At 35.4% G+C, this 26,265-nt stretch overlaps 1 protein-coding gene across 3 annotated transcripts in view; it reads left to right on the top strand.

Moving 5' to 3' along the window:
- The window catches only part of LRBA (LPS responsive beige-like anchor protein), a gene marked incomplete at both ends in the record, with an annotated part of 363,076 nt that overhangs the window by 29,514 nt on the left and 307,297 nt on the right, over positions 1-26,265 (top strand). For all 3 annotated transcript variants that reach the window (XM_079534450.1, XM_079534449.1, XM_079534448.1), the window contains 16 exons: positions 6,123-6,354; positions 6,485-6,585; positions 8,842-8,937; positions 11,311-11,432; positions 11,535-11,661; positions 12,726-12,845; positions 13,159-13,305; positions 14,147-14,344; positions 15,270-15,403; positions 16,819-16,927; positions 17,070-17,222; positions 18,419-18,587; positions 19,567-19,646; positions 21,107-21,169; positions 22,890-22,987; positions 25,592-25,684. In XM_079534450.1, the coding sequence (XP_079390576.1) occupies positions 6,123-6,354; positions 6,485-6,585; positions 8,842-8,937; positions 11,311-11,432; positions 11,535-11,661; positions 12,726-12,845; positions 13,159-13,305; positions 14,147-14,344; positions 15,270-15,403; positions 16,819-16,927; positions 17,070-17,222; positions 18,419-18,587; positions 19,567-19,646; positions 21,107-21,169; positions 22,890-22,987; positions 25,592-25,684 (2,042 nt within the window). The remainder of the gene's footprint in view (positions 1-6,122; positions 6,355-6,484; positions 6,586-8,841; positions 8,938-11,310; positions 11,433-11,534; positions 11,662-12,725; positions 12,846-13,158; positions 13,306-14,146; positions 14,345-15,269; positions 15,404-16,818; positions 16,928-17,069; positions 17,223-18,418; positions 18,588-19,566; positions 19,647-21,106; positions 21,170-22,889; positions 22,988-25,591; positions 25,685-26,265) is intronic.

The raw sequence follows: 26,265 nt of genomic DNA, 5'->3' as shown, positions 1-26,265 counted from the left end.
ATTTAAAAAGGTTCTCTGTATCATGGTTTAAATGATTTATTTACTTTCAATCCATATATGAATCTGATGTGATGTAAAATTCAGGGTATTTCATTTCCTGTATAGAGCTACAAATTTGCATGTTATTAAACCATCTCTTGGAGTTATATCTTTCTTGTGTACCTTAAACAACATCTCAGGTTCATGTGCATTTGAAAAAAAATTACAACACAAGCAGAATTTAATGCTGCTAATACAAAAGCTGGAAAGATTAATTTCAGGTGGAATTAGATGCAGTCTACGTCGGCACTAACATCTTTTGAGATCTGTAATATAAACCAAACTTGGAAAACTGCCAGGTTTTGTAAATACGTCTTTAGCCACTATGTGGAGTACATTGCAAGTCAATTTTGTCCTGAAATTGATTTGCAGGAGATCAGCTTGTTAATCCTTCGTCTCCTCAGGAATGCTAAGTGAAGTGTGCGGTAGCGTTGCCTCCTTAGTGTTCTGCTTGGAACAAAAGCCTCTTGGAACAGTCACTTATGCGCCCTCTCTGCCTCTGTTCTCCAAAGTGATAATGTCGCTCTGTAGCTGACCCTGTTAAAATGGCTTGCAGGTGTGCTGGGCAAGCCTACTCTTTAGTTTGTGTCACAGTGGGCTTTCCTGCTTGGGGGGGGGGGGGGGGGGTTCTTTTCTTCTTCTTGTTTTTTTTTAAATTTATTTTTTAAGAGAAATTTGATTTTTGCTTTTCATTTTTCTGAAAACATGGATTGCTTGTTCCCTTTCAAAGAGAGCAACTGAATTAATTGTTTTGCTATGCACTTCAAAAAACATTGAAATGTTGAAATGTATGAAAATGCAATTTCACAGTACCCTCCCATTTATATTTAGAAAAATTGCATAGAACTAATTCATCCTTGTGCTTTTCTTTTTGCCTTGAGCCTTCAACTGCACACAAGGAATGGAACTAATTGTGTTAGTGGGCTATTTTGATATAAAAATGCTTGCAAGCAGAGTGAAAATACAAATTTATTAGCTACAGCAAATAGAGCGTAATTGATTGCAGCATGGCTATCTTTTAGAGCTTCTTTTCTCCTTCTTTGGGAATGGGGTAAGCAGGTAAACATAACTACAATAAAGATCCTGAGATGTGTACCACCTATAGGGACAAGAATTGTGCTTTTTTCCATTTATTTCAGCTGAGAGAGTTAAACTGTCCTGAGGCACCCTCTGAAGGAGGGGAAAAAAAAAAAAAGGAAAAGTGCAGGTCCAACATTAGATGGCAGTAGTGGACTCTTCACACCTTTTGTGCACCTGTTAAATTTGCTTTTAAGCATCTTTCTAAAGGATAGACTAAGTATTTTGTTTTAATACAGAACATTGAATGTAAATAACAAATAGAAGCCATGGGGGTAAAGTTTTGTTATGCAATGCTGCTATCATCGTGCCTGTTTTAAAACGAACCTTTTTTTGCTGGGCAAGTGAAGGTGTAGGCTTTGTTAGGAGCTTGGCAACAGCAAGAGAAAGGACAGTTAAGAAGAAGAAATAAGATGTCACCCTCCGCAGCCCATCCTTTTTCCCTTAGAAAGCAAAGGAGGCATGTACTATCTATTCATTTGGTTGAGTGTGACTGTTGGGTGGGACAGAACTGGTCACTTGTGCCTTGTGTAGCATCAGGAAACGTTTCTGATTTATTTACTTATTTTTTTTGGTCAAAGAAATACGTGTTTGGTTTTTGAGCAAGTTCTGAGTTGAAGTGCACTATTAATGACAGTGAAGACAGCATGAAAAGATAGAGGAACCGGGGCAGACAATGGAGCAAATTGCTGCAAATGAGTCTGCATAAGTTATTCTTTTTCCTCAGCTGTTCCTTCAGGTCTGTAGAGGCATTTCCAAATCAGAGCCATCTTTAGCACATCCAGGGTATGTGTACCAATGGTGCTGACTTTTACTATTGATTGTGCATCCTCGGTGAATTTGTCTAGGTTGGGATCGCTCCTGATGCTGACAGATTTTTGCCCTGAAGTGCCATGTATTTCCCAAATCTTAGACATGTTTCTGATAATGATTAATACGTTTTGTTTTGAGCTTCTGAATATCTGTAAGGGGATGGAGGTTGTGTGTTATTACTTTGGTGGGAGATAGAAGAGTGACTAGAATATTGCACAGAATATTACCTTGCCAGTTACTGTTAATTGTAAGCATAATGGCTCAAGCGAACCCAATTTCATGTCTGTGTTCTCCAGGAGTTGCTTTCAGATTTCATCACTGAGGGTTTGAAAATGTAGGTGGTGTCTGTCTGATTTTAACTTGGAGCCAACGGACATAAAATTGCGATAAAACCACGATCGTTTTTGAATAGCATAGATATTTGTGAATAGGAGTAGAATGTAGAGTGTATATCAAATGCTTATCTGTTGGAAATTACATCAGGTTGAGCTTCAGCAGATTTTTCTTGTTTAGCTTATTCAAATGAATTCAACCTTATTCAAATGAATAAATTTCAGTTGCTTATTAGCTTTGTACATGCAGCTTTGTGGATCTTGATTAAGCATAAGGTTTAGGATTTCTGTTGAGATAGAGACTTCTATTTATCTATAGACTGTTGTTTTTCCTTCATGAGATAGATTTTTTCCAGTGGCTAGGTGTCATCCACACCCCTTATTTTGAGTGTACTAAAGAAGAAATTCTGAAATTATGAAATCAGCTTAATAGGTGTTTTCTCCTGACTTTAGGAAGCAAAACAAGTAGGTTTTTTTTCTTTTTTTTCCTCTTTATCTTATTAAATAACCACGAGGAAGAGAAAGCTCTGTGGAAATGTAAAGCCTTTTTTAGAGATTTGGGGTAAAACTGTAGGTGTCCCAGGTATACTAAGTTTGGATTTTCTCAAAGGAAAACGGGTTGTGGTCTTGGGAATTTTTTTTCTCCCCGTTACAGTGGATTAAATACTTTCTCGCATTTTCCTGCAAGCTCTTGAAATATTTTGTATTTCAAAATGACTTAAAATCAGATTCGTAGCCTAGATCATTATCTTTCACTAAAGTGGAGGTTGTATTTAAATTCTGGGTGATTTTCTGCATGCTTAAGTTGGTAAGTTGCTCACTTAAAAAGTGCACCGTCTCATTTATGTCTTGGATTTCTTCTTCCATTTTAGATTAGGTGAAAGGTTCACAGGAAAGAGGGATTTGTTATGTTTAAATCCATAGCTGAAAATTGCTGTTTCCAATCAGCTATACCTAGAAACATTTCACTGAAAATCTTGAGCTGCTGGTTTAGTTATATATATTTTTGAGGTAAGTATTAATGGCGAAATGTAGAATTTGTCTAGATGTGTTTGAGTACTTTGAATACTTCACTTTAAAACCATTCCTATAATCTTACACTTAATTCTGCACTACAGGCCAGGGAAAGAAAACGTTATGCCACCCTGTAGGTTGCTATAAAGATTGTTTATGCAGCTCAGCCTGAGACTTAAAATACGTTGAATTGGAGAATTTTGAAAAATGGACTGTGCGACATTAGAGACCAAATCACGCTAAAGTGCAAGGAAAGACTATACATCAGTTCAAAGGCTACATTATTCAAAAAAATACAACCATAAAAAGGTAATAAGATTACATTCTCACACTTCATGGCTAGTAAGGTGCATTAAGCTGCTCAGATATTCATAACTTACTGTGACATTTGGGAAGATTACATTTTGCTGTGCACAGCCATTACTGCAGCTCAGATAATAACTAGCCAATGCATGGACCTGGATTATGATCCCTGTCATTGGAAACAAATTTGTGTTTTGAAGGTTGATCAGTTTCAAATCACCATTAGAAAGGGTTAATATGACATACTGTGGTGTGTGTGCTTATGTGTATCTAATAGGTATGCATACATACAGTACATCAACTGTGCTGTGCCTTCACTATATTGCTTTCTCCATCAATATTTTTCTCCTCATTTTCCCTTAAAGGAAATGCTAAAATAGTAATTATTTCTTCCATCGCATCTTATCTCTGGGATATACTTGCTGAAATGCTTATTTTTGCAGATTAGATTGGAAACCTAATTTGACAGCTTCCTGGATGGGTGGTTACTGATAATAGTGTATCTAGCCAAAAGTGAAAAATTGGGGATGTAGACTATAAGGTGAAGGTAAGGTCACCTCTTGTAGTTTTATATGGTTTTGGTGTGAAAATTGATGGTTGGCTGGTTAGTTAAACCAAGTGCATAAAGAGTTGAATTTGTTGTTCAGAATTAGCAGGTGTTTCGTGGCTACAATTTAACCTTCAGTTGCTCTGCACGCAGAACGCAGTATAGTCTTCGCTTCTCACCGGGATGGTGAGAGAAACACTGGCTTCTTGAGGAATACCTCTGTTTTGCAGAGGATGTGAAACCAAGCGTGATACTAGCAGTGCATTTAATGTGTTTCACAAATGTAGTTAAGTTATGAGTCCTGTACCTTTTTCTTTGCAATTGTGTTGCAATACTTCTGCTTCACTCCGTTCTCTCCAGCTATTCCATGACCTTTGAAGTCTACTTTGCCGTGCTTGAGGTGGGCCCCTGCTGTATCTTAGGGAAGGGGAGAAGCGAGGCTTAGGGAATGGTAATAACTTGATAGATTTGTTTTGAGTGAGTTGACAGGGTGAGTTGATATAGAGAAGCTGGGAGTATAATTTAAGTCTCCCCATTCAGTTCCTTTGGTTTCCCTGAATATTGAGAAAGCATCTGTTAAGAAATTGCATAATTATTTTTTGTGACCAAGAGAGGAGAAAATGGAAAAGTGTAAATTGCTATTTCGAAATTGTTACTGTGAGACAATGTCTATTCTGTCACAGAACTAGTAACTTTCTCTGCTTCTTGTGGTGCTTGGCATTACTGATTTATGTCCAGAAGACCAAAGATTGCTTCTTGAAAGTGACAAGATTTAGTCACTTGAGGGAAATGTATGGTAATTTCAGTAGTTAATGAAGAATATGTATTCTGTTCCCTGAAGTTTATCTTCAGATCCTGCCTAGCCGAGAGAGGTTGTGGGAGCTAAAATGGAGCAACATAGTTTATGAGTTTTGGTGCAGTTTTGACACGATGTGATTTTGGCAAGTGGACTTACTGAGGGGGTTAATGATCGAAGGAACGCCATATATGACAGAAGCAGTCTTCACTTGACAAACTTGTTGAACTGAAGAGCTGATACACTTCTTCTGTGAATTTTGAGGTTGAGTCAATCCTATCTGAATTACACTTCGTGTGCTCTTACCTAGTAGGCAGGTATGGCACATTTTTAAGTATAGTTGTAACCTACGAGAGGAATTTAAAATGCAGAGAGGTTGGGGCAGAAGTTAGTGTCATCTATCTTTGCATCAGCTAGAATTTTTATTTTATTGACTCAAAATAAAACAACACTAAAACAACAGAGTGAAGTAGGTTACTTCCTTATTTCCCCCTTCGTTCTCTTGGCACGTGCAATTAGTTACTTGGTTCATGTTCAAACAAAGTCTGCATCTAGGTGACCTGAAATATTACAGGTTTTAAGTGCCTGGGCCAAGGTATGGTCAAAGGCTTTAAACAGTGGTGTGGTTTCACATTAATCCAAATATAGCAAGGCTTCACTTCCTTTTAGTGCCTGTAACTACTAATGAAACTGGCATTTAGTACTTAGCCAGCTTTATTTAATATCTCAAGAATGACTTTAAGTGAATGTAATTAGCAGTATTTCTGGTGTGTGCCTCAGGTTCTTTTGGCTAGAGCAGTGCACCGATTTGAGGAGTTGTTAGACACATACAGGGGAAGGCTTTTAGAGCCACTTTAGGCTATTTAAAGAATTCCTTTCTCACCGGTCTTGAAATACTCACATGGTTTGTTCACTTCATACATGTGTGGGGTAGCTCAGGACATCTGTATTGTTAACTAACCCAAGAGCTCTTGTGCAGCAATTGCCTGATAGTTACTGACACCTCAGGAGCGCTTTTTGTTCAAGTTACACGTCAAAACTTGAAACAGAGGAAAAAAATTATTTGCCATATTGATGTCGACCTTGCTGTGTTCTTTTAGCTTATATCTTTGATAGTTTTCTTCTTGCAGAATTAATAATTTCAATGGAATGTGGAATGATGTTTTGACTTTTTTTTTTTTTTTAATATTTTGTCTGAAAGCTTGTTGGAGGCCAATTTGACTTGGAAATGAACTTTATCATCCAAGAAGGAGAGGGCATTACTTGCATGGTAGAATTGCTGGATAAATGTGACATCTCCTGTCAGGCTGAGGTGTGGAGCATGTTTACAGCTATTTTGAAAAAAAGTATACGCAATCTACAAGCGTGCACAGAAGTGGGACTGGTTGAACAAGTGCTCAAGAGGATTGATAGAGCTGACAACATGATTGCAGGTATACCTTCACCTAATTTATGAGTCAAATTGTATTTTCGTTACGTAAAATCTCACGGGAACACTTAATAATGAAGTGACAGAAATTTGACATTGCATCTTAATAAGTGATTATATTGTTCTCCTTTCAGATCTCTTAGTGGATATGCTGGGTGTGTTGGCTAGCTACAACTTGACCGTTCGAGAGCTAAAGTTATTCTTCAGCAAGCTTCAAGGAGAAAAAGGGAGATGGGTAAAGGAAAATAAAGAACAAAAGTCATGTTTATAGTGTTGTTTGTGTTTTTCTTAATGTTCCCATGTTAAAAGAGTGCTTGATAGCCTTTTATATATGTGTGTGTATGTGTGTATCTGTATATATGCATATATATGCATGTATGTGTATTTTTATATATATATATATATATATATATATATAAATTTACTAGGAAATAAAGGATGCCTACTGGTATTGTATCACTTTTGCTTAAATCTTTTTTACTTAAAAGCAATTAAACCTGTTAAAATACATAGAGTAGTGTAGCAATGAGATGAAATTTCACTTTATTGGTTTTATTGGCTGGATTGACCTTTTGAAACACCTGGGAAATGATGTAGTGATTCTAAGCATTTGTTTACATACACATTTTTATTTTGAAAGTTCTGATTGCTTGAAATTGAAGAATAAACAAACAAATTGTTTTTGGAAGATGAGAGATAAGATGGAAATCATTGGAAATTGTGTATGCGTGCATATCAATATTTTCATATTTGCACATTGTCTATACCTGAAGGATTTTGTCCAGTTAGGAAAGGTAGCATTTGTAGCAAAAACTGAAATGAAAATGAGTGCTGAGTGAAATGTTACGTTTTGTGTTTTCTCCTGTTCTGTGTGAGCTAGAGACACAGAAAAGGGTGCCCATTTAGTGTTGAGAGCCTTCTTCCTTAAAGTAAAATTGTTTCGTTTTAAATGCTAGCAGATAAGCTTTCTGCCACAAAGTTTTTGCTTTGCTTTACCTACCAATTGTTCTACCTATTTGGATTTTTAATTCCACTCCTGTAATGTCTAAATACCCTGGTTTAATGTAGAGAGAAGTCAGGTCGGTGTCTTTGTTTCTTTGAAATAATGTAATAAATATGTATTCAGTATGCGAGGCAAAAACATAGCGAATTTTAAAAAGAACTTGTGAAACAACTTGTTCACATGAAAAAAATACCCCATATAGGGTTTAAAATGAATAAGTGAACATACAGAATATGTTAAACCATTGCTTAATTAAAGTTGTCTTTGTAACATTAACTTTTCATTTCCTGGCTCTCTGCTATTTGCATTTAATTTCCCTTTCTTTATTAAGGACTAAATATAGAGGAATACAAGAGGAAAATGGCCCAACTGCTTTGCTATGGTCTTGCTCAGGTCCATAAATCTTAAAATCAGCAGTGCTTTAAAGATGCAAAGTATCAGGCTGCGACACGAATTGCAAGGCTGAATTCTACTGTGCTGAAGACATCTGAACAGATCTCTCTGTTTCCTCCTTCAATTTTTTAAATTCAGATTTATGAAACGTTCTGTATCTGACTATAATTTGAGTACATTTAAAGTAACTTGTAATGGGTCATGTAATGCTTAATTTTCAGAGTAGTTGCTTACAAGAAGGGAAAAAGAGCATCTCCAGGAGAAAGATCAGAAGGGGGTAGTAAGGCTGTAGTTTGAAAATAGATTTTCTGGAAAGCTGTGGAGTGGTAGAAGAAGACGCACAGAAGTTTGTGACCAGTATGTGCTGGATTTCTGTTGTGAACTCATAAACTTGATTTGGAGGTTTTAGTCATTGAGTGTTACAAAAGCATTAAAGCAGAATTAGGATTGTGGTGGGGAAATGCTTGCACTGAGCGTTCGATTTAGGTACTGTGTATGGCTTTTGAGGCTTGAACCTTTTCTCATAGACTTATATGAAGGAGTGTATCTAAACACAGTATCTTTTACCTAGAGCATGACTGTAAACTTGATGGAAAGTCATCTTGTCAGTTCTTCTTCCTTTTACCTACTTGTTTGTGCTCTCATGAGTTTCATGCAGCCACAACCCAAAATTGCTTTGAGAATTCGCATTTATTTTTCCCTAACTAGTTGTCATGTAGGTCAGTTAATTTTTTTTTTTTTTTTTTTTTTAGCTCACTTCAAATCTATACAAATGGTAAAGCTGATGGGAATTGGCAAACAGTGATGGCACTCAGCATTCAGAGTCATTTTAGTTTATGCTGAATAAAACTGACTGTGAGTTTAAAGTCCTTAATTTAGTTATCCCATTAATTGTCTTTCATTGCACCTAGGCTAGTGAGTATCCTTATTCATAATTCTCTATTAATGTTTATTGAAAATATTGAGTGTTTTAGCAGAATGTTACTGAGTCATATGCAAAGCTTGAAAATATGTCAGTTTTTTTTTTGTATGTAGAGTATTTTCTTTCATATAGATGTTTTATTTATTTCCAAATCCAAAAATTTTTTTTGACAGCCACCACACGCTGGGAAGTTGTTGTCTGTGTTAAAACAGATGCCTCAGAAGTATGGACCTGATGCCTTCTTCAACTTTCCAGGGAAAAGTGCTGCGGTATGTAGATATTTTAAGTCCGTTGTTTGTTATTTTTACTACAACCATTGGCTGTTTTCACTCCTGTTTTTCTCTTAGCCCATCTGTCATAGTTACAGAAGTAGTTTTAACAGAATTTTTTTGTTACCTACGTTTTGTATAACTAAATAATGCTTATAACAAATGTAAGTAATAACTATGGAAGGACAAATGGCAATACATAAAGAATGGATATAAGTGAACTCTTTGCCTCTACCCCAAGCAGTTGAGTTAAATCTTATTGCCAGGAGAATGTGAAAAATGTCTGCTTTTCACTTCTTTATTCTTTGAGAATGGTGCTTGTTAGTATACATTATGTGTGGGCAATGCCTTACTCCTAGAAACCTTAGTGAAACTGCAATAAGTATGGCGATACTTGTGCCATTTGTTATTTCTCTAGCAATCAGTGTGAATATTGTGGTATGTGTAGTAATCATCTGATAAAATGCAGATTGTAGACATGTCTAGGTTAAATACTGCTGAGGGAAGATTAGATTTAGCGGTGGTTAATCTTTTATCATAATTGTTCAGGTGTTTACTAGGTAGTGTATTTTTGTTGTTGTTGTTTGCTTTCCCCCTAAAAATCCATTACTTTTCTGCTTTGGTGTCTTAGCTTTTATATAACTAAAGGTATTACGCAGGACACCTAATCTTGAACTTGAACTTCACAGAATCACGGAATTGTAGAATGGCCAGGATTGGAAGGGACCTCAAGGATCATGAATCTTCAACCCTCCTGCCACATGCAGGGCCACTGGCCTCCCATTTAATACCAGACCTGGCTGCCCAGGGCCCCATCCAATCTGGCCTTGAACATCTCCAGGGATGGGGCACCCACAACCTCTCTGGGCAGCCTGTTGCAGCACCTCACCACTCCCTCTGTGAAGAACTTCCCCCTGACATCCAACCTGAATCTTCCCTCCCTCAACTTAAAACCATTTTCTCTTTTCCTGCAGTTATCAACCCTTTCAAAGAGTTGATTTCCCTCCTGTTTATAGGCTCCCGTTAGGTACTGAGAGGCTGCAATGAGGTCACCCCACAGCCTTCTTTTCTCCAGGCTGAACAAGCCCAGCTCCTTCAGCCTGTCTTCGTAGGAGAAGGTGCTCCAGTCTCCTGATTATCTTCGTGGCTATCCTCTAGCCCCTCTCCAACAGCTCCCTGTCTTTCTTGTACTGTAACTTCACTAACTTGATGACATAATAACTTTTTATTTGAATATTGAAAAATGCAGACTACTAGAGTTGTGCTGCTGTAATTACATTTATCACTTGCAGTAGAACTTGGCAGTAGACACTTGGGCTACTTACGTATTGTGCTTGTATTTAATTTCTGATAATAGCATTGAATGCTTGAACTGTATGTGGTATTGGGGTGCTTCACTAACTGCAGTGGGAACATTCTCGTTGATTTTTAAAACATGGAAACTTAGAAATTAAGTATTTGACATACTTCATAGCCATTGTGATTTAAACCAAATGACAGTGCTACCAGGTCCTGAAAGTAGGGCTCAAAGAAATGAAATCTGATTAGCTGGCTAGTGTAAAGAAGGATTTATGGCATTTTATTTGGTTAGGGATAGCTAAATGGAGCGTGGGAGCATAATAAGATGTCTGGCAACACTCAAGTTCTTTGATGTTTTTTGTTCATTGGTATTGATCATCTGGAAAGCATCTTTGATCAGAGGTTATGACAGTCTTAGTTGAACTGTGTATTGCACATCTTCAGAGGAACATTTTAAAGTTAATAGTGATGTTAAAACAAACAAAAATTAAAAAAATACACAGCAAAACCCACCTGTTTGAAACAAAGGTCTTAAAAGCATTTAAGCTGCCTCTGATTCTGTGCTTAATACTGGGATTTTGCCTGGGGCTCATAAGGCTGTCATCTACAAACTGGAAGCCACTTAAACGTGAATTTAGGTGAAGAAAAAACGGATCTGTTAAGTGAAGTATATATGCTTCTCTTGATGTGGGCCAACTTCTTTTCATAATCAGATATTTTTCTGACTGACAAAATTATGTGAAAATAAATTTATAAATCCGATTATTATTTTAGGCTGTCTTAAACCTGAATCTTCTGAATGTATATGCTGAGGACTTAGTGTGTTGTAATACTTGCCTTAATTATTTGAATTTTGAAGCATCGGTTATTATTAATGATATTATTTGAGATAATGATCAGTTTTAAAATATTTAGAATAAATTTTTAACCGTGGAATACAAAAAGTAGTGTACAGAAAAGCATGGAAGTTAGGCCAGGTATTTTTGGTTGTACGTTTGTAGTCTGTATCTTATGCTGTATACTTGCAGTATTGTGATGTGGATATTTCTACATGAATAACTTTATTTTCTTTAGGCCATTGCCTTACCTCCTATAGCCAAATGGCCCTATCAGAATGGATTTACTTTTCACACTTGGTTAAGAATGGATCCTGTAAACAATATCAATGTGGATAAGGATAAGCCATATTTATATTGGTGCGTATTAATGTAGAACCACATTTCTGATGTTCAGTCATGATTTGTTCAATGACTTCAACTGCCATCTCTGTATGTGCTGATTTTGTTTTCCTTTGTTAGTTTTCGAACGAACAAAGGACTTGGCTATTCTGCTCACTTTGTTGGTGGCTGCTTGATTGTAACGTCCATAAAATCAAAGGGAAAAGGTTTTCAGCATTGTGTAAAATTTGATTTCAAGCCACAGAAGGTGAGTAAAAGCAGTAGAATAGTTCCATGAATTAGAGATGTGTTCACAAACTTGTGTCTAACTAGGATTTAGCAGGGTGCATATCTGACTAGCTGATTTGTCTGTAGGAAATATCTCTAAAAATGTGTATCCTGGAGGGATTGGTCTCGTTACTAATTATGTTCATCCATTGGCAGATCACTTGCACTAGAGTGAACAAAAATAAATCTGTTCTGAATTGATATTTTTTCTAGGTTTACTTCATGTATAAGAAAAAGCTAGAAAATGCAGTTTACCAGGAGTTTTATGAATTTGTGAAACGTGAAATTTTACTAAGAGCTCTTAATACCTGTATGTAGCTTGAGTATTGCAAGACTTGGGATGTTTGTTTATTCTGTCTTCTGTTTTTATACTTAGTTTCCTTCTGCTTCAGCCTTCCACTTATCTAGAAGTGTTTTGCTCAGGCTTTCCCCTTGATTATTGTTTGATAGTCATTGTGGACAAATGCAGCTGTACTTTAGAAGCTGTGATTACTAACTCAAGTTAAAATTTGTCTGATCAAGCCAAGGAAATTACTAGAGTTTACTCATACAGGTTAGAGAACGACCGATTGGCATTTAAAACTGTTATAATTCATGTTCATTGAAGTTATCCACCAAATATTCTCCTTCTGTTTGATGCTTTATCTCCTTATGTGTAACAATTAAAATATGAGTTAGTTGTATTTTTCATGTTTAAGACTGGCTTGTTGGGCAGTGTTATACTGTATTAAAAATATTCTCATTTTCAATTGCTAATTTTCCTGGAACAAGCATGTTTAACACTCTCACAACTTTCGTTTTGTTTGAGTTTTATGTTGTATATATCATCTTAGCTTTCATTTTGAATTAGGAGACTATACTTAGACGTGGCTATAAAGGGAAACTCACTAATGCTGTCATCTTTTCTACTTAAAATAAAACTTTCAGTGTTAATGTAATTCACAGACACAGTGTAATTGACTGTAGTGTACTTACTTTCAGTGACTCTTTAAGCTGTGTTAAGCGTCTGTAGAATGGTGTATCACTTGTTTTCTTTTTGCTTAGTGGTATATGGTTACTATTGTGCACATCTATAATCGCTGGAAGAATAGTGAACTTCGATGCTATGTGAATGGGGAACTGGCATCTTATGGAGAAATAACATGGTTCGTCAACACCAATGATGTAAGTAAGCTCTGTGGATACATCTAATGCCTATTGAATTTCTCAAGATGATCAACTGTAGGTATCCCTTGCTGTTTTATGCTTTGTTAAAAGTAAGCTTCTCCCATTTCATGATTTTTTTAATATTAAAAAAAAATAGTAATAACTCTTAGGTAGGGGGGAGTACATTCTGCTTACATGGTCAAAACTTCAAAATTTATTTCCGCTAAAACCTTTAAAGTTTTCTTGCTTGTAAAAATATTACTATTCTTTCATAGTATGTATATTTCATGGATAACTTGCTTGTGTTGCTTAATTTATTTCTTTTTTTTAGACTTTTGACAAATGTTTCCTGGGTTCCTCAGAAACAGCAGATGCCAATCGAGTGTTTTGTGGGCAAATGACATCCGTTTACCTTTTTAGTGAGGCTCTCAATGCTGCTCAAATCTTTGCCATTTATCAGCTTGGTCTGGGATACAAGGTATCGTGGAATTAACTGTAAAACTTCTGAAGTTTAGTTCAAGTAATGTAGTTTATGTAAGACAGTTGTGGCACGCCTATGTTCTTCTGAAAATATTGTTATCATTTAATATTTTTATTAACCTGTTGCATATATTAATATAAGCCTGTGCATCATATTACAAACTAAAATTGAATGTTAATTCATCTTTTAAATTTCTTATAAAAACGAAGAATATAAAAACAAGATTGAGTTCTTGTTCACAAGATTTCGGGTGATTGGAGGGGTGAGAAAAGGACTATTTTCTTTTAGTAGGTTCATTTTTTCCATTGAGGCTGAGAACTTTAGATCATCAGGTATTATGTCTTTGTTTTAGGAGAGTAGCCTAGTAGTTGCTTTTGCTAGTCAGTTTTGCTTAATGTGTAAAGTTAGTGCTGAAGATGAGTTCTGTTGCAGTGATTTATTATTTGTTTTGTCTTAGCTTGAGGGGCACTAATTGAAGACTGCTATTCCCTAGCAGCTGTATAAACATATGCTAAAAAGATGGATTCTATTCTCTCTGCTCCTCAATTATTAGTTCCTTCTGAGTGAACATAGTTGACTGCCAGTCTGTTTCTAGCTAATGTTTTTGTTTTGCATTACCCACCATTTTGACAGCGTCATTCTTCAGGCGTCAGAAATCAGTTGCACTGTTGCAATTTTGTAAAATTGATTTTGAGTCAATGTTGTTGTGAGACTCCTTGAAATAATGTTGGATTTAAGAAACAGTGTCATTTTCTACTAATAGTTGTGTTCTGAACTGTGTTTGAAATGTATATTATGTTTTCTTTTGTTTTCTGTCCTCAACACTTATCCAATCTAGGGAACATTCAAATTCAAGGCAGAAAGTGATCTCTTCCTCGATGAGCATCACAGATTGTTGCTGTATGATGGCAAGCTATCCAGTGCTATTGCTTTTATGTACAATCCAAGGGCTACAGATGCACAGCTCTGTCTAGAGTCATCCCCTAAAGATAACCCTTCTATTTTTGTTCATTCACCACATGCCCTCATGCTGCAGGTATGGCAACATTTTTCACAGATTTAGACTATAAATGGTTACTGTTTGAAAATCTGAAAATCAAGTTATGCTGGGATTTCCATAAGATAAAGAGCTTCTGATGGTGGGTTCCTCCCCAGGTCTTCTCTGCTGCTTTCCCCTGTCAGTTCTCAGCATAGCTAAGTGTTTTACTACTTAAATCTTCAAAGCAGATGCAGGTGGTTAGGAATAAGTTCTTGAAGTTATCAAGCTACCTGACTTGTTCCTGTGACCACTGTGTGAACTGTTCTGGACATTCTTCTTAGATTCACACAGGAAAATAAGAATGGGCAGCTTCTCTGAAACAGCAAGAGAGAAGAACATAATCCTATTTCTGTTTGTAATGCCATGTGTAGTATAGTCAGAGGAACCTTGCTTCATTGGTGTGTGGGCATACTATCTTCTTGAATTAATATGGGTGTACATGAGGACTATGAAACGGTTCTTTAATCAAAATTACAATCTTAAAAAATGTCAATATTACTCAGAAATCCTGTTAACTTGTCAGAAACGTTCTTCTTCCTCATTGCAGACATACTTCCATTCTTTACAGACATTATCTATCTCCCTAACAGAGCTTTGCTCTGTTGACATTATACTCTTTGCTTGTCAGGCTTTGAATGCCTGAATTTTTTAATTTGCTTGAAGACTTTTTTCCTAGTGTTTCAGTATTACTAAGGACTTGTTTTATAGTTGTAAGCTGCTTCCTATTCTTCTGAGGGTTTCTCTACAGCAGTGAATCAGGCAGCTTGAATATTTAGAGTGGCTGTAGAAGTCAGTTTATACTTTTTACTGTACTCTTTTTAATTGGTAGTACAATTTCTATGTTGAAAAAATTTCGAATTATTTCTAGCACACTTCTTTAACAGTTCCTCAGAGTTCTCAATACTTTTTTTTTTTTTGTCAGGATGTGAAAGCAGTCTTGACACATTCTGTCCAGAGTGCCTTGCATTCCATTGGAGGAGTGCAGGTACTTTTTCCTCTCTTTGCACAGCTAGACTATAGGCAATATTCATCGGACCACATTGACACAACTGTTTGGTGAGTGCATATAGCTCTGTTCTTTGTTTCTTATTTGTGTGAAGGAAATTAAATCTTGCTTTATTAAATGGCATTGTATTGTAATTTCACTTGTGAAACAATGAATTAACGTCTAACTAGAAAAACATAACATTGCTGCAGGCAAGTGTGATTGTTTTGTGAAGTAGATTTGTTTTGTACCATACTTTGCATGAAAGTTTGTACAGAATCAGAAGGGATGCTTATTGCTATGTGACAACTTTTTTTTTTTTTTTTTGTATCATAATTATGAGCAATTCTTTTTTTTGAGCTTTTTCCTGTCACAGGAAAAAAATCCATTGGGGAAGATGCTTTTTTCAGGTTATATGAAAGCATTCTTTTTTTTATTGTCAGACATTTTGTGGCATTTTGTGTAGAACAGAAGAAGGAAAATGCAGCTCACTTACTAGCATTCTTAAATAATATTACTATTTTGACATTGAAGGTAATATCAAGAACAGTAAAAAACTGTTTTCTTTTTTACTCTACTACTCTACTCTACTACGCCGGATTAGAAGAATGTATTAATTTTTTGGCTTTTCCCCTGGATTTGACTCTGTTTCTCATCAGTCCAGCTCCTGAACAGAAACAATACCAGTTGTAGCTCCTCAGTTACATTACAAACGAATACAAATGCAATAACAGCAAACGTATTGTTTTTTAGAATTGGTCTGTTTTCTCTGTTTCATTGCAATTGTGGCTTCATGATGGTTCAAAGATTATCTACATAACTACCATTGTGAAGTGGAGGTGCTTACAAAGTTCCTTCAGCCCATTTGTGCATTCTTGGACCTCTGCTGAGATGACTTAAACTTATGGATCTACATGATGAATCAAGGATTTTATTTGGTTGCAAAGTAACTCATCTATAGAGTGTTTTTCATCTGGCTAGTATTGATTCGTAGATAGGCGCTAGTGTTGTGACACAAGGGCAAAGGCATGAATGTTACTTCTAGCGGTAGTGTGGAGTTGAATTAACACAAACCAACAGTAAAACTCTGTCTAGAAAAATATTTCCACTTATTCATCTGAAAGTGAAGCAGTGGTAACTGGACTGGCATAGGTCACTGATCTTGGGGAAGTTTAGAAGTAACACAAGAAGCAGAGAGAACCATGCAATAATTGCTGCCTTTCTGCACAAATGTATTTTTATAGTTTTGTTATTGCATGCTTGTCTTGGAGTACAAACTTTTGAATTAGACAAACATTAAATTAAAGAAGGAAATTAGAGGTTTTAAATATTTTTTTTTTTTTGTCCTTAAAATTCTGATCTAAGCTTCTATTTGGTACATTGATTGTATTTATGGGCTGTGTGATAGAAGTGTTAATTTGAGAATACCTTCTGTCTTGTTGTGGTCACACTTCAAAACGTCTTTCTAAAATATTACATTTTTCAGTTCAACTCTGTTGGCTTTTATTATGGAGTTGTTGAAGAACTCGATTGCTATGCAAGATCAAATGCTTTCCTGTAAGGGCTTCCTTGTGATAGGATATAGCTTGGAAAAGGTAAAAACAAACAAACAAAACAAAACTTTTTTTATCTAATGTTTATGTTTAATTTTTTTTTTTGGGTGGTGGAGGGAAGGTAGGAAACTCAGTGGACACAGTCAACTTCAGAGTTCTTGTTAAAGCAAATTTTCTTTTACAGTCTTCCAAAGCTCATGTTACCCGAGCTGTACTAGAGCTATGCCTTGCTTTTTCTAAGTACCTGAGCAACTTGCACAATGGAGCGCCCTTGCTGAAACAGCTATGTGATCATATTCTCCTTAATCCTGCAATATGGATTCATATCCCAGCACAGGTAAAACTGTTTATTCTTATGAATACAGTTCCTTATGATGTATTTATTTTAGAGTGTTGAGATAAAGACAGCCTTGCACAACTACAGTTCCTGGCTTCCAGCAGAAATCATATAAAAACTGTTTCAGGCTTGGTTTTTCTGCATATGACAGTCAAGCGTTGCAGGATCCCAAAGCAATTAGAGAATTATAAAGCTGCAGTGTTTAGCACAATGAAGTACGTTGGCTTGAGGAGCGTCTGAGCTAGTGAATGTTTTAGATAGATGGGGAAGTAGGAATGGATTAGTTGCCAAAAACTAAAAACAACAACAAACAGTAATTTTTATGAGAAATCTTCCTAGGTTGTCTAGTTAGAAGCATTTATTTAAGTTCACGTACTCCCATGTGGAGTACTTCTGCATTCTTGAATCTGTTCTCTCAACGTGATCCACTTGAACAAAAACTTTCTTGTTGGTTCTACTTAAAATCTTACCAGACTTTTTTTTTTTTTTGTCCCTTCCATGAAGATTTGTTATTACTTTAAAAAAAAAAAAAAAACACTGAATCAGCACTACTCATGTTACTGTAGAAGTCATGGCAAAGCATCTCTTTGCTGCAGCTAAAGGAAATTATTAGACAATTATTTTTAAGGCATTATTCCTCAGTAGAGAAAGATAAATTTATTGTAGGCTTAAATTCATACATATGCACTTTACATAATAAAAGAACACTTTGTGTGAAATTCTTCTGACCAACCCAGGCTTCTTTCTAGTTTTAAGTAGCACTGACTGAAGGCACTGTAGCCAGTTGATTGAGGGAAGTGGTCTTGCCCCCTTACTGAGCGCTGGTGAGGCACGTCTTAGCTACATTCTGAACATTCTTAGCGTGCCCCCAAGCAGTGCCAGTGAACTTCAGCTATCTGCGATTGTGTGACTGTCGCGCTTTTGTGCTCCTGTAAGCTACCTTGGGAAAATAAAGAAAAAACGAAAACCAGCAACCAGCGAAAAACCCACAACAACCGATTTAGTTTTTATTAACAATTTATTTTTAGAAATGATTTTTTTTTTTGTCAGTTGGCAGGAACTTTAGGAGCTTTGTAAATATTTTACACTTAAAAAATCTATAAGAAAATTTAATAGATGAAACTCAAGAATGCAATTGTCTGATATGCTGTAACTGTGTTGCAGTGATTTTTTAATCTTCTCATTGGGTGTTGCAGGTTCAGCTGATCCTGTACACTTACTTGTCTACTGAGTTCATTGGCACTGTTAACATATATGGTGCAATTAGACGGGTTGGGACAGTTCTTTTGGTCATGCATACCCTGAAGTATTATTACTGGGTAGTGAATCCTCAAGATCGCAGTGGTATAACTCCCAAAGGCATAGGTATGTATTCATTTCTACTCATTTGTTTTGAGGATTGTCTTGTGTACAATGTAGTAGTACTGTGTATATTGCAGAAATTGTGCTTCAATAGAGTTGGTTCACTGTAACGGTCCCAACAGTGTGCTGTTGTCCAGAGAGTATTGTTGAAAGGTCTTTTTCAAGAAACAAGTGAAACCTTTTGGAGAAAACTATGTTCTCTGTGACCAAAAACTGAAGTAGATTAATACTAGATAGAACTGACTAGCAAAATTGTAGGCTTTGGGAATGACAGGTGTGTACCTGGTTACGAAGATCCATTTGCAGTACTTTGTATTCTATAATGAGTAAAGTTAAGTGGTTTTTTCTTTTCTCCTGTTTTCCCAATGAAGACACAAATTTACTTCCTAAAAATGTATTTGCAAGTGTACGTTTGCTTTCTGTATGAAAGCTCTGACTTTGGTTGCAACCTGTTGTTTTTTTTAACCCTGCCTTTCCCGGGGATGATTAACTAGTTGATATTTTAAAATAGTTTAAAGGAACTTGTCTTTACGCTGATATGGCAGAATAACTAGTTGATATTTTAAAATAGTTTAAAGGAACTTGTCTTTACACTGATATGGCAGAAATAAGCCCTCTTGACTTGGAGTTAAGAAATGTGGTCTTTGACTGTCCAGGTAATATTTATATGTAGTTATCATTGTAGTTGTAGCGAGTGTGAATGATGGTTTCATTTGAAGTAAGTAGAACATCTTTAAAAACAATTGAAAACTGCTATAACCAGGAACCTCAGACATAAAGTTCAAGAACCTCACAGGTTTTGCTAACTGCAGTGGAATGCATCATTATTTTGTCTTAAGTAGTGGAGAAAAAATAGCTGTTCTAAGCGTTGTTCTCTCTCCACGCAGTGTATGCCATTTATTTTTCTGTATATGGAAATGCATACTATGCTATTAACCACCATTAATTTGCATTTCATATATCTACCTTTTTTCTTCCGTAGATGGGCCTCGGCCTACGCAAAAAGAGACTTTATCTCTGCGTGCGTTTTTGTTGATGTTCATTAAACAGCTAGTGATGAAGGTGGGACATCTGAATTTCTTTTCATTACGAAATCCATTCTAGTGCAGCATTTTCTTCTAAGCAGGCTGAATATTGAAAACAAGTAAATAGAAATAGCATGTAAGGTGCATCTTACTGTGGCTGTTGGTGCAGCCAAATGCACTTTACCCATTCAAGCTATTTTTAATCAAATGTGAAGTCATTAAATCTTTACCTGAGAAAGGTCTACTGCTTAGGAAATAGGGACTGCTCTGATTCATTTGATTCCTTATTATGTTTTTTTGGAAAAACAGTGCCACATGCATTGGAAGTGCTTTAAGACTAAGGAGTATTACTGAACATTATACGGTGGTGGGACAGAGGGGGATAAGAAAGATGCTGCCAATAAGTTTCACAATAATTCTTTAAACACAGACGAATTTTGAAATTCAGCACTTGTTCTGCTTGTAAACTTCTTTAACTTTTTCCTGTTGTAAGCTGTGTTTTCTCTTCTTCCTTCCTTTTCTAGGCTGTGTCTTGTCTGTTTGAACTTAACTCCCTTTTCCCCTCTTGATTAGTAAGGGACCCTGTGCTGCTGCTGCCCACAGCCCCAGTAGTTGAGATGAGTAATTACAAGAAAAGTTCTCATCCTTTTTCTTTAAATCAGATGATCTGCAACTGAAGTATTAGAGAAAACTGAGCTAGAAAAAATAAGACTTTCATTAAATTTAGTTGGGCTTTTATCTTTTTCTGTGAGAGATGTGTAACTTGGACAGGTTTGGATACAGTTTCGCAAGGACAGCAAAAAGAGTGTCCATGATTAAAGGTTGATTCTTCTGCAAATTTTTTGTTTGTGCAAGATCTTTTTGGGAATTGAGTGACTTAAATTTAAAAAAAAAAAAAAAAAAAAAAAAAAAAAGCCCTGGAAATGAAGGAACAGCTTTTTCCTTCCTTGATCCCATTCTTAGAAACAAATATTTTCATGTTCACAAAAAAAGATTAGAAAAAACAACAAAAAACCCTTCAAGGTGTATTCCTAATGTAAAAGCCATAAATGATTTAAGTGAAATTGAAAGTAACTGGAAAAAAAATTCTATGGTAGCGTAAGAAGCAAAGTTGGCTGTAGGTGTAGCCAACAGGTTCAGGTCTACTTTGAATTCTCTATGGCACTTAAATTTGTTATTAATGAGATGTTCATATTCTCTGAATCAATTGACATGAGCTTTTTTATGTTACTCTATCAATTTAATTGTACTTCATTAGTATCTGCCTATTTTCATCCCTGTATTGGGTTCTTTGTTTTTTGTTTTAAAAACTTCAGTGGACACTTCTTGGCCAAAGAAAAAGCTGTCTTCTGTTTATGAAGCTATTATAGTATCACGTGAAAGCAAATTTGCCTTGTGAGACTTGAACTGTATGTAATCATGGCTTCTGATGATGCCCTTTGACAGTGATTCTTTTGTCCTTGAAAGATAATAGTTAAAACTTGGTTCTTTTTAAAGGACTATGGAGTAAAAGAAGAAGAATTGCAGGCAATCCTCAATTATCTGCTCACTATTCATGAGGTAATTTTTAAACGTTTGCTTTTCTGGGTGCTACTTTAGCTCTGTGTTTTCCAGTATTGCTTTTTTGATGTCGCTCTGTAGAAGAAATAGCAAGTATTGTTCAGCTGCATTGTAGCATGCTGAACTGCCAATATTCTTGCAGTGATTTAAGCACTATGTTCAATGTTAGATTGAAGTTCATTAAGCTAGGAAGTCAAAATGGTTTCCTATGTTGTTCTGCAAACTGATTTGCCAAGCAGAGAAACAGATGGTGAGACTGACTTAGAGGAGAGAAAAAAAAAAAAAAAAAAAGACGAAATACTATTTTATGCTGCCTAAGTAATATTTTTTGTTTCTTACTCCTTTTTATTTTGCTTCTTAAATAAAGCAATAAAATTGAAAACATGCATTAAAAAATAAAGATGTATGTTAATGGCATCTAAGAGAAGCATATAAACTTAATTGGGAGAAAATGTTGGTTACCACTGATACATCTGCATCTTCATATTTTAGCACCGGGAAAAGGCACTTTATGCCAGATGCAACATCAAAGACAAGGGAAATGGGAACATAAATCTAACTGATCTCATCTCTATAAGGGTGCTTGAAATGGGAAAAATAAGGAATTAATTGAACTTCAAGCAGTACAGATTTTTTTTTTCTTTCTGTTTACACCTATATTTTCCTTTTATGCTTTGTGCTGATTACTGGTCCGTGCACTTGGCAATATCATGGTCATTAACTTGACTCATTCTGCTTTATAATATAGATACTTCAAAAAAATAAGAGTCTTGTTAACATATAGGAGTAAACCAAAAGAGCGGAAACTTTGTGGCCTTCAGATAAGAAGGTGATACCTTTAACTATTTAAGCCACTTATATGGTAAAATATTAAAAGCAAGATGCCTCAGAATAAGGTATCTTCATGTATATTCAGAAAAATGTTAAACAAATAGAATTCGGTCGCATCGTAGGGCTTATAAGTCAGTGACAGTCTGTGATATAATCTAGTAATATGTTTAGGTGAACACAGTTGTTCAAAGGGATGTTAAACTTGTTTTCTAATAGGAAAAGAACCAGAATATTTGTTCAAAAGTGGAAAATTGGAAAGTGCTTGTAAAATAAATTTTCATTTAATTACTACAATGAATGATAAAAGGAGAAACAATCATGTTTCAGTATTTCATAGGTTAGTTTTAGTTATAACTAACATGGAACAAATTCTTAAGCTGTAGGTTAGAGTGCTTTAGACTATTGGTGTAGGAAAAAAAACTTGATTAAACAGCTGGAATTACTCACTGAGGCAAGCTGTGGTATTTTTTTTCTTTGGGTGGGCATTTGTTAGTAGAGATTTTATGTTAAACAACTACTCTATGTTACAGAAAATGTGCAGCAGTTAATTTCTAGCTGCTGTGCAGTAAAAGAGAGGGGAATGTGCATATGTACAGACTAGTATGTGCATGGAAGGAAATAACAAAGTCTTACAGTCTTTTCCCTGCCCGAGACATACTTCCCAGTCAATGATGTCACTTTTTACTCTACAAAATAAAGTATTTTCATCATAATGTGTTCTCCTGGTTACATGCTCTTGCCTTCCAGGTTTGTAGCTCTTTTGATCTTGTCCTAGTTGCTACTGTTACTCTCCACATAATTTTGAAGTATTTTGTAGTGATTCTTTTTACCAAAATAATGTCCTAGCATAGATGTTTTTTAATTCAAATTTATAACTTGTACTCAACAGGATGACAATCTAATGGATGTCCTGCAGTTGCTTGTTGCTCTCATGTCAGAGCACCCAAGTTCGATGATCCCTGCTTTTGATCAGAGGAATGGATTACAGTAAGTGAAGTTTTGTAAGTGGGCAAAAGGAAATGTTATTTTTGACCATACTGTTACTTGCTACAATTACCGTGAAATCTAAAAGATCCTCATCAATATGTGTTGTGATCTCACAGTGTTTCTCTTGGGAGATTTTTGTGTCCAGGTATTCTTTTGACAAGTGGTGATGTTAGATTTATCATTAATGAGGTCTTTTTAAAAAAATGTTTCCAGGGTGCTGATTATGCTTAAACAAGTAGTTTGATTTGAATTAGTCTATACAGTGAAGTCTTAATCTACTAGCATTTAGTCTTCTGCCTCCTTTATTGCGTGTGTTTTGGAACTGAAAGGGCTGAGAAAAGTGTGTTCAGATTTCTTCTGATCTTTATTAGCTTTTTTCCTTTTAATTTTTTAATGTGTAAAGCGTTATCAGACTTGTCAGGGGAAGCCCTTTGTTTGCATTTATCAATGCTATGTTCACAATCTCTGTTTCCAAACAAAATGGAAGATATTTTTAACATTACTGTGAGAGGGAAGTAGGGAACGTAGCAAATACAGTTAAAGTGCAGGTAAAGACAGTAACTCTGATTTTTGTGCTGTGGTTCTTAGAGTCATTACTGAAGTTTCCTATTTTAAAATCAATCTGTCTGGACATGGCAGGCAAAGAACATAAACAGGCCAACAAATATCAGAACTATTCCTAGAAGTGTATGAGGAATAGTAATTCTCTTGCTATATGAAGGCTAAGACTCATTTCATACCTATTGTTGCACCTATTGGTTAACCCCCATTTATACATATATTTTTTCAGTTGCCCTTTCCCAAGAGACAACATTCAGGCACATTCATAATTGGTTCCCCCACTCTTAGTGTTAGGCTGTGTCTTTTAACCTATTTTCTTCACCTTAGACTTCATTTGTATGGTAATGTATTATGCTATAGGAAACTAATAAGAACTCCAAATAATAAAACATGTGAATGTCATGTTCAGTCTCCAATGTAATATATTTATTTTTATTTAACAACAAAAGACATTTTCTTTTTTATTAACTAGTGCACAGGAAAGTCAGTATGAATAGTGAGTCTACTGTGAGAAATCATTTTGCTCTCCTGTCTCATTTGTTACATTCTTTGCTCCAGTATGGTCGCCGGTCATATCTTGGCTCACTTCCATGCTTAGTGTTATAACTGCTATTTACAATTACCAATTCTGTGTTCTGGAAATTAATGAAGTGTGTTTTCCTCCATCAAATGTGCCTGATCTCAGGTAGTGTTCTGTTGTCAGTATATGCCTCTGAAGATACTGGTGAAGTCTCTTACAGTCTCCTGTAGTAGCTAGTCTATAGGGAGGAAAGCTCCAACCAGCGAGCTTAAGGAATGGATACCTGCAGAATTCTGCTGGTGCCTGTGGTTGCTTTTTTGGAAAATACAGGTAAACTACATTAAAGATGATGTGGGTTTTGAGGACTGTTCATGATTATTAACTTAGGAACTGCAGAGCCAGGACTTCTGAAAGAGGTTTTTCAGGAATTTTCATTTGCCTACTCTGCTGTTGTCCTATTCTGAGACAGCTGTAATATAATCTCACCCAGTTTGATTTAGTGAACAAGGTGGACTTCTTGAGAAGATCTTTTGCTTCAAATATATAGAGATGAGAAGCTATCTAGTATTCAGGGACAGTAGTTGGGAATATGATTATCTATCATATGCTTATGGAACTTGAGTGCTGCTTGGGGGAATGGGCTTTTTACACTGGCTGCCAGGCAAATTTCATAAATCACATGTCCTTACAATGTCACTAATTACTGTTTCTTAAGTTTGAGTGGCCCCAAGAAACTTAGCTGGCTAGTGTAGCTACTGCATTCGCAAGAATCTGTTTATCCACAGAGGGTTGTATGAATGAATTCATTTTCAAGGCCCAGTGTATGTTGGCTTCTGCATCTCTTGCAAAGAATCATAAATTTGTTGTTGTTCCCAAAAAGCAGAAACCAGAATGAGTGAGATGATAGAAATTCATACCAACATGCTGTTGTTTTACTTTTGTGTGTACTCTGTTGAATCATGAGAGTATCAAATATTGTGGTAATTTAAAAAAAAAAATCCTCATACCTATGCAGCTACAAATGTAGCAAAACAATTGCTTGCTTAGTTTTCTCTATAAAATATCAGATGAAAATAGTTTTGCATATAGAAATTGCAGTAGACTTTCCACAGCTGCATAGGTAGATATTGATCTTCAGGAAGTGCTTGAACTTGATTTTAAAGTCTCTAAATATAATTATAAAATGTGAAATCACGAACTGTCAGACAGTTTAAAAAAAAAAAAAAAAAAAAAAAAAAAAAAATATATATATATATATATATATATATATATATATATATATATATATATATATATATATATATATATATATATATATATATATATATATATATATATATATATATATATATATATATATATATATATATATATATATATATATATATATAGTTCTGTTTGTTCTACTCATTAACAGTTATTCTTTTAAAATAGGCTTGGACAATCTACTCCAGTTAATTTGTCACGCCAAAAACTGTTAGCATTTCAACTATTTCAGGAAGCTCTGTGTTTTTTATACTTAGGGTCATCTACAAACTTTTAGCATCAAAAAGCGAAGGCATCAGGGTGCAAGCTCTGAAAGTGATGGGATATTTCTTAAAGCATCTTCCTCCAAAGTAAGTATTGGTTTAAGTCTTCAAAAAAAAAATAAAAAAAAAAAAATAGTATCTTGTGACTCATAAATGTATAAAGATAATTTTTATTTATATGCATGTCTGAGTTGTTTTGTGTATGCGTATTGTTTTGTATGTGAAATGAAAAAGCTATGTTGTAAGTTATGCATTAGATATACTAGACTGAGTAGTGGCTACTCTTATTTAAGTACTTTTGATTTGTCACTAATCCACTTTTGACATGGTAAAAGTATTTGTGTCTAGATTTTCTCACTTGCTTGTCTAGGTCCTTTATTACTTAATTGCTATGTGGTTGCCTGCTCTTCCAAGTGCAATTTTGCATTATGTCAGTGAAATTATGAGCAAGAATAATTTTGGTGAGATGGAAACTCTTATTGTTTACTGGAAACTAGATTTAAGATGTCTGAATTGTCATTTCAAACCTTTTAAGTAAAATTGGGTAAAACTGAGCTAAATCAACAATTGTCTTTGTAATTTGCCTGATAGCTTTTAGGAGTAAGCCATTTTTTGTTGTGAAGCTTACTAAGGTAAGAAGATTTTCAGTATTTCAGCCTTCTCGGCTG

Source organism: Tetrao urogallus, assembly GCF_951394365.1.
Source record: "Tetrao urogallus genome assembly, chromosome: 4".
In the NCBI taxonomy this organism is placed as follows: Eukaryota; Metazoa; Chordata; class Aves; order Galliformes; family Phasianidae; genus Tetrao; species Tetrao urogallus.
Note: the sequence above shows the minus strand (reverse complement) of the source record. Positions and strands in the feature narration are given on the sequence as shown.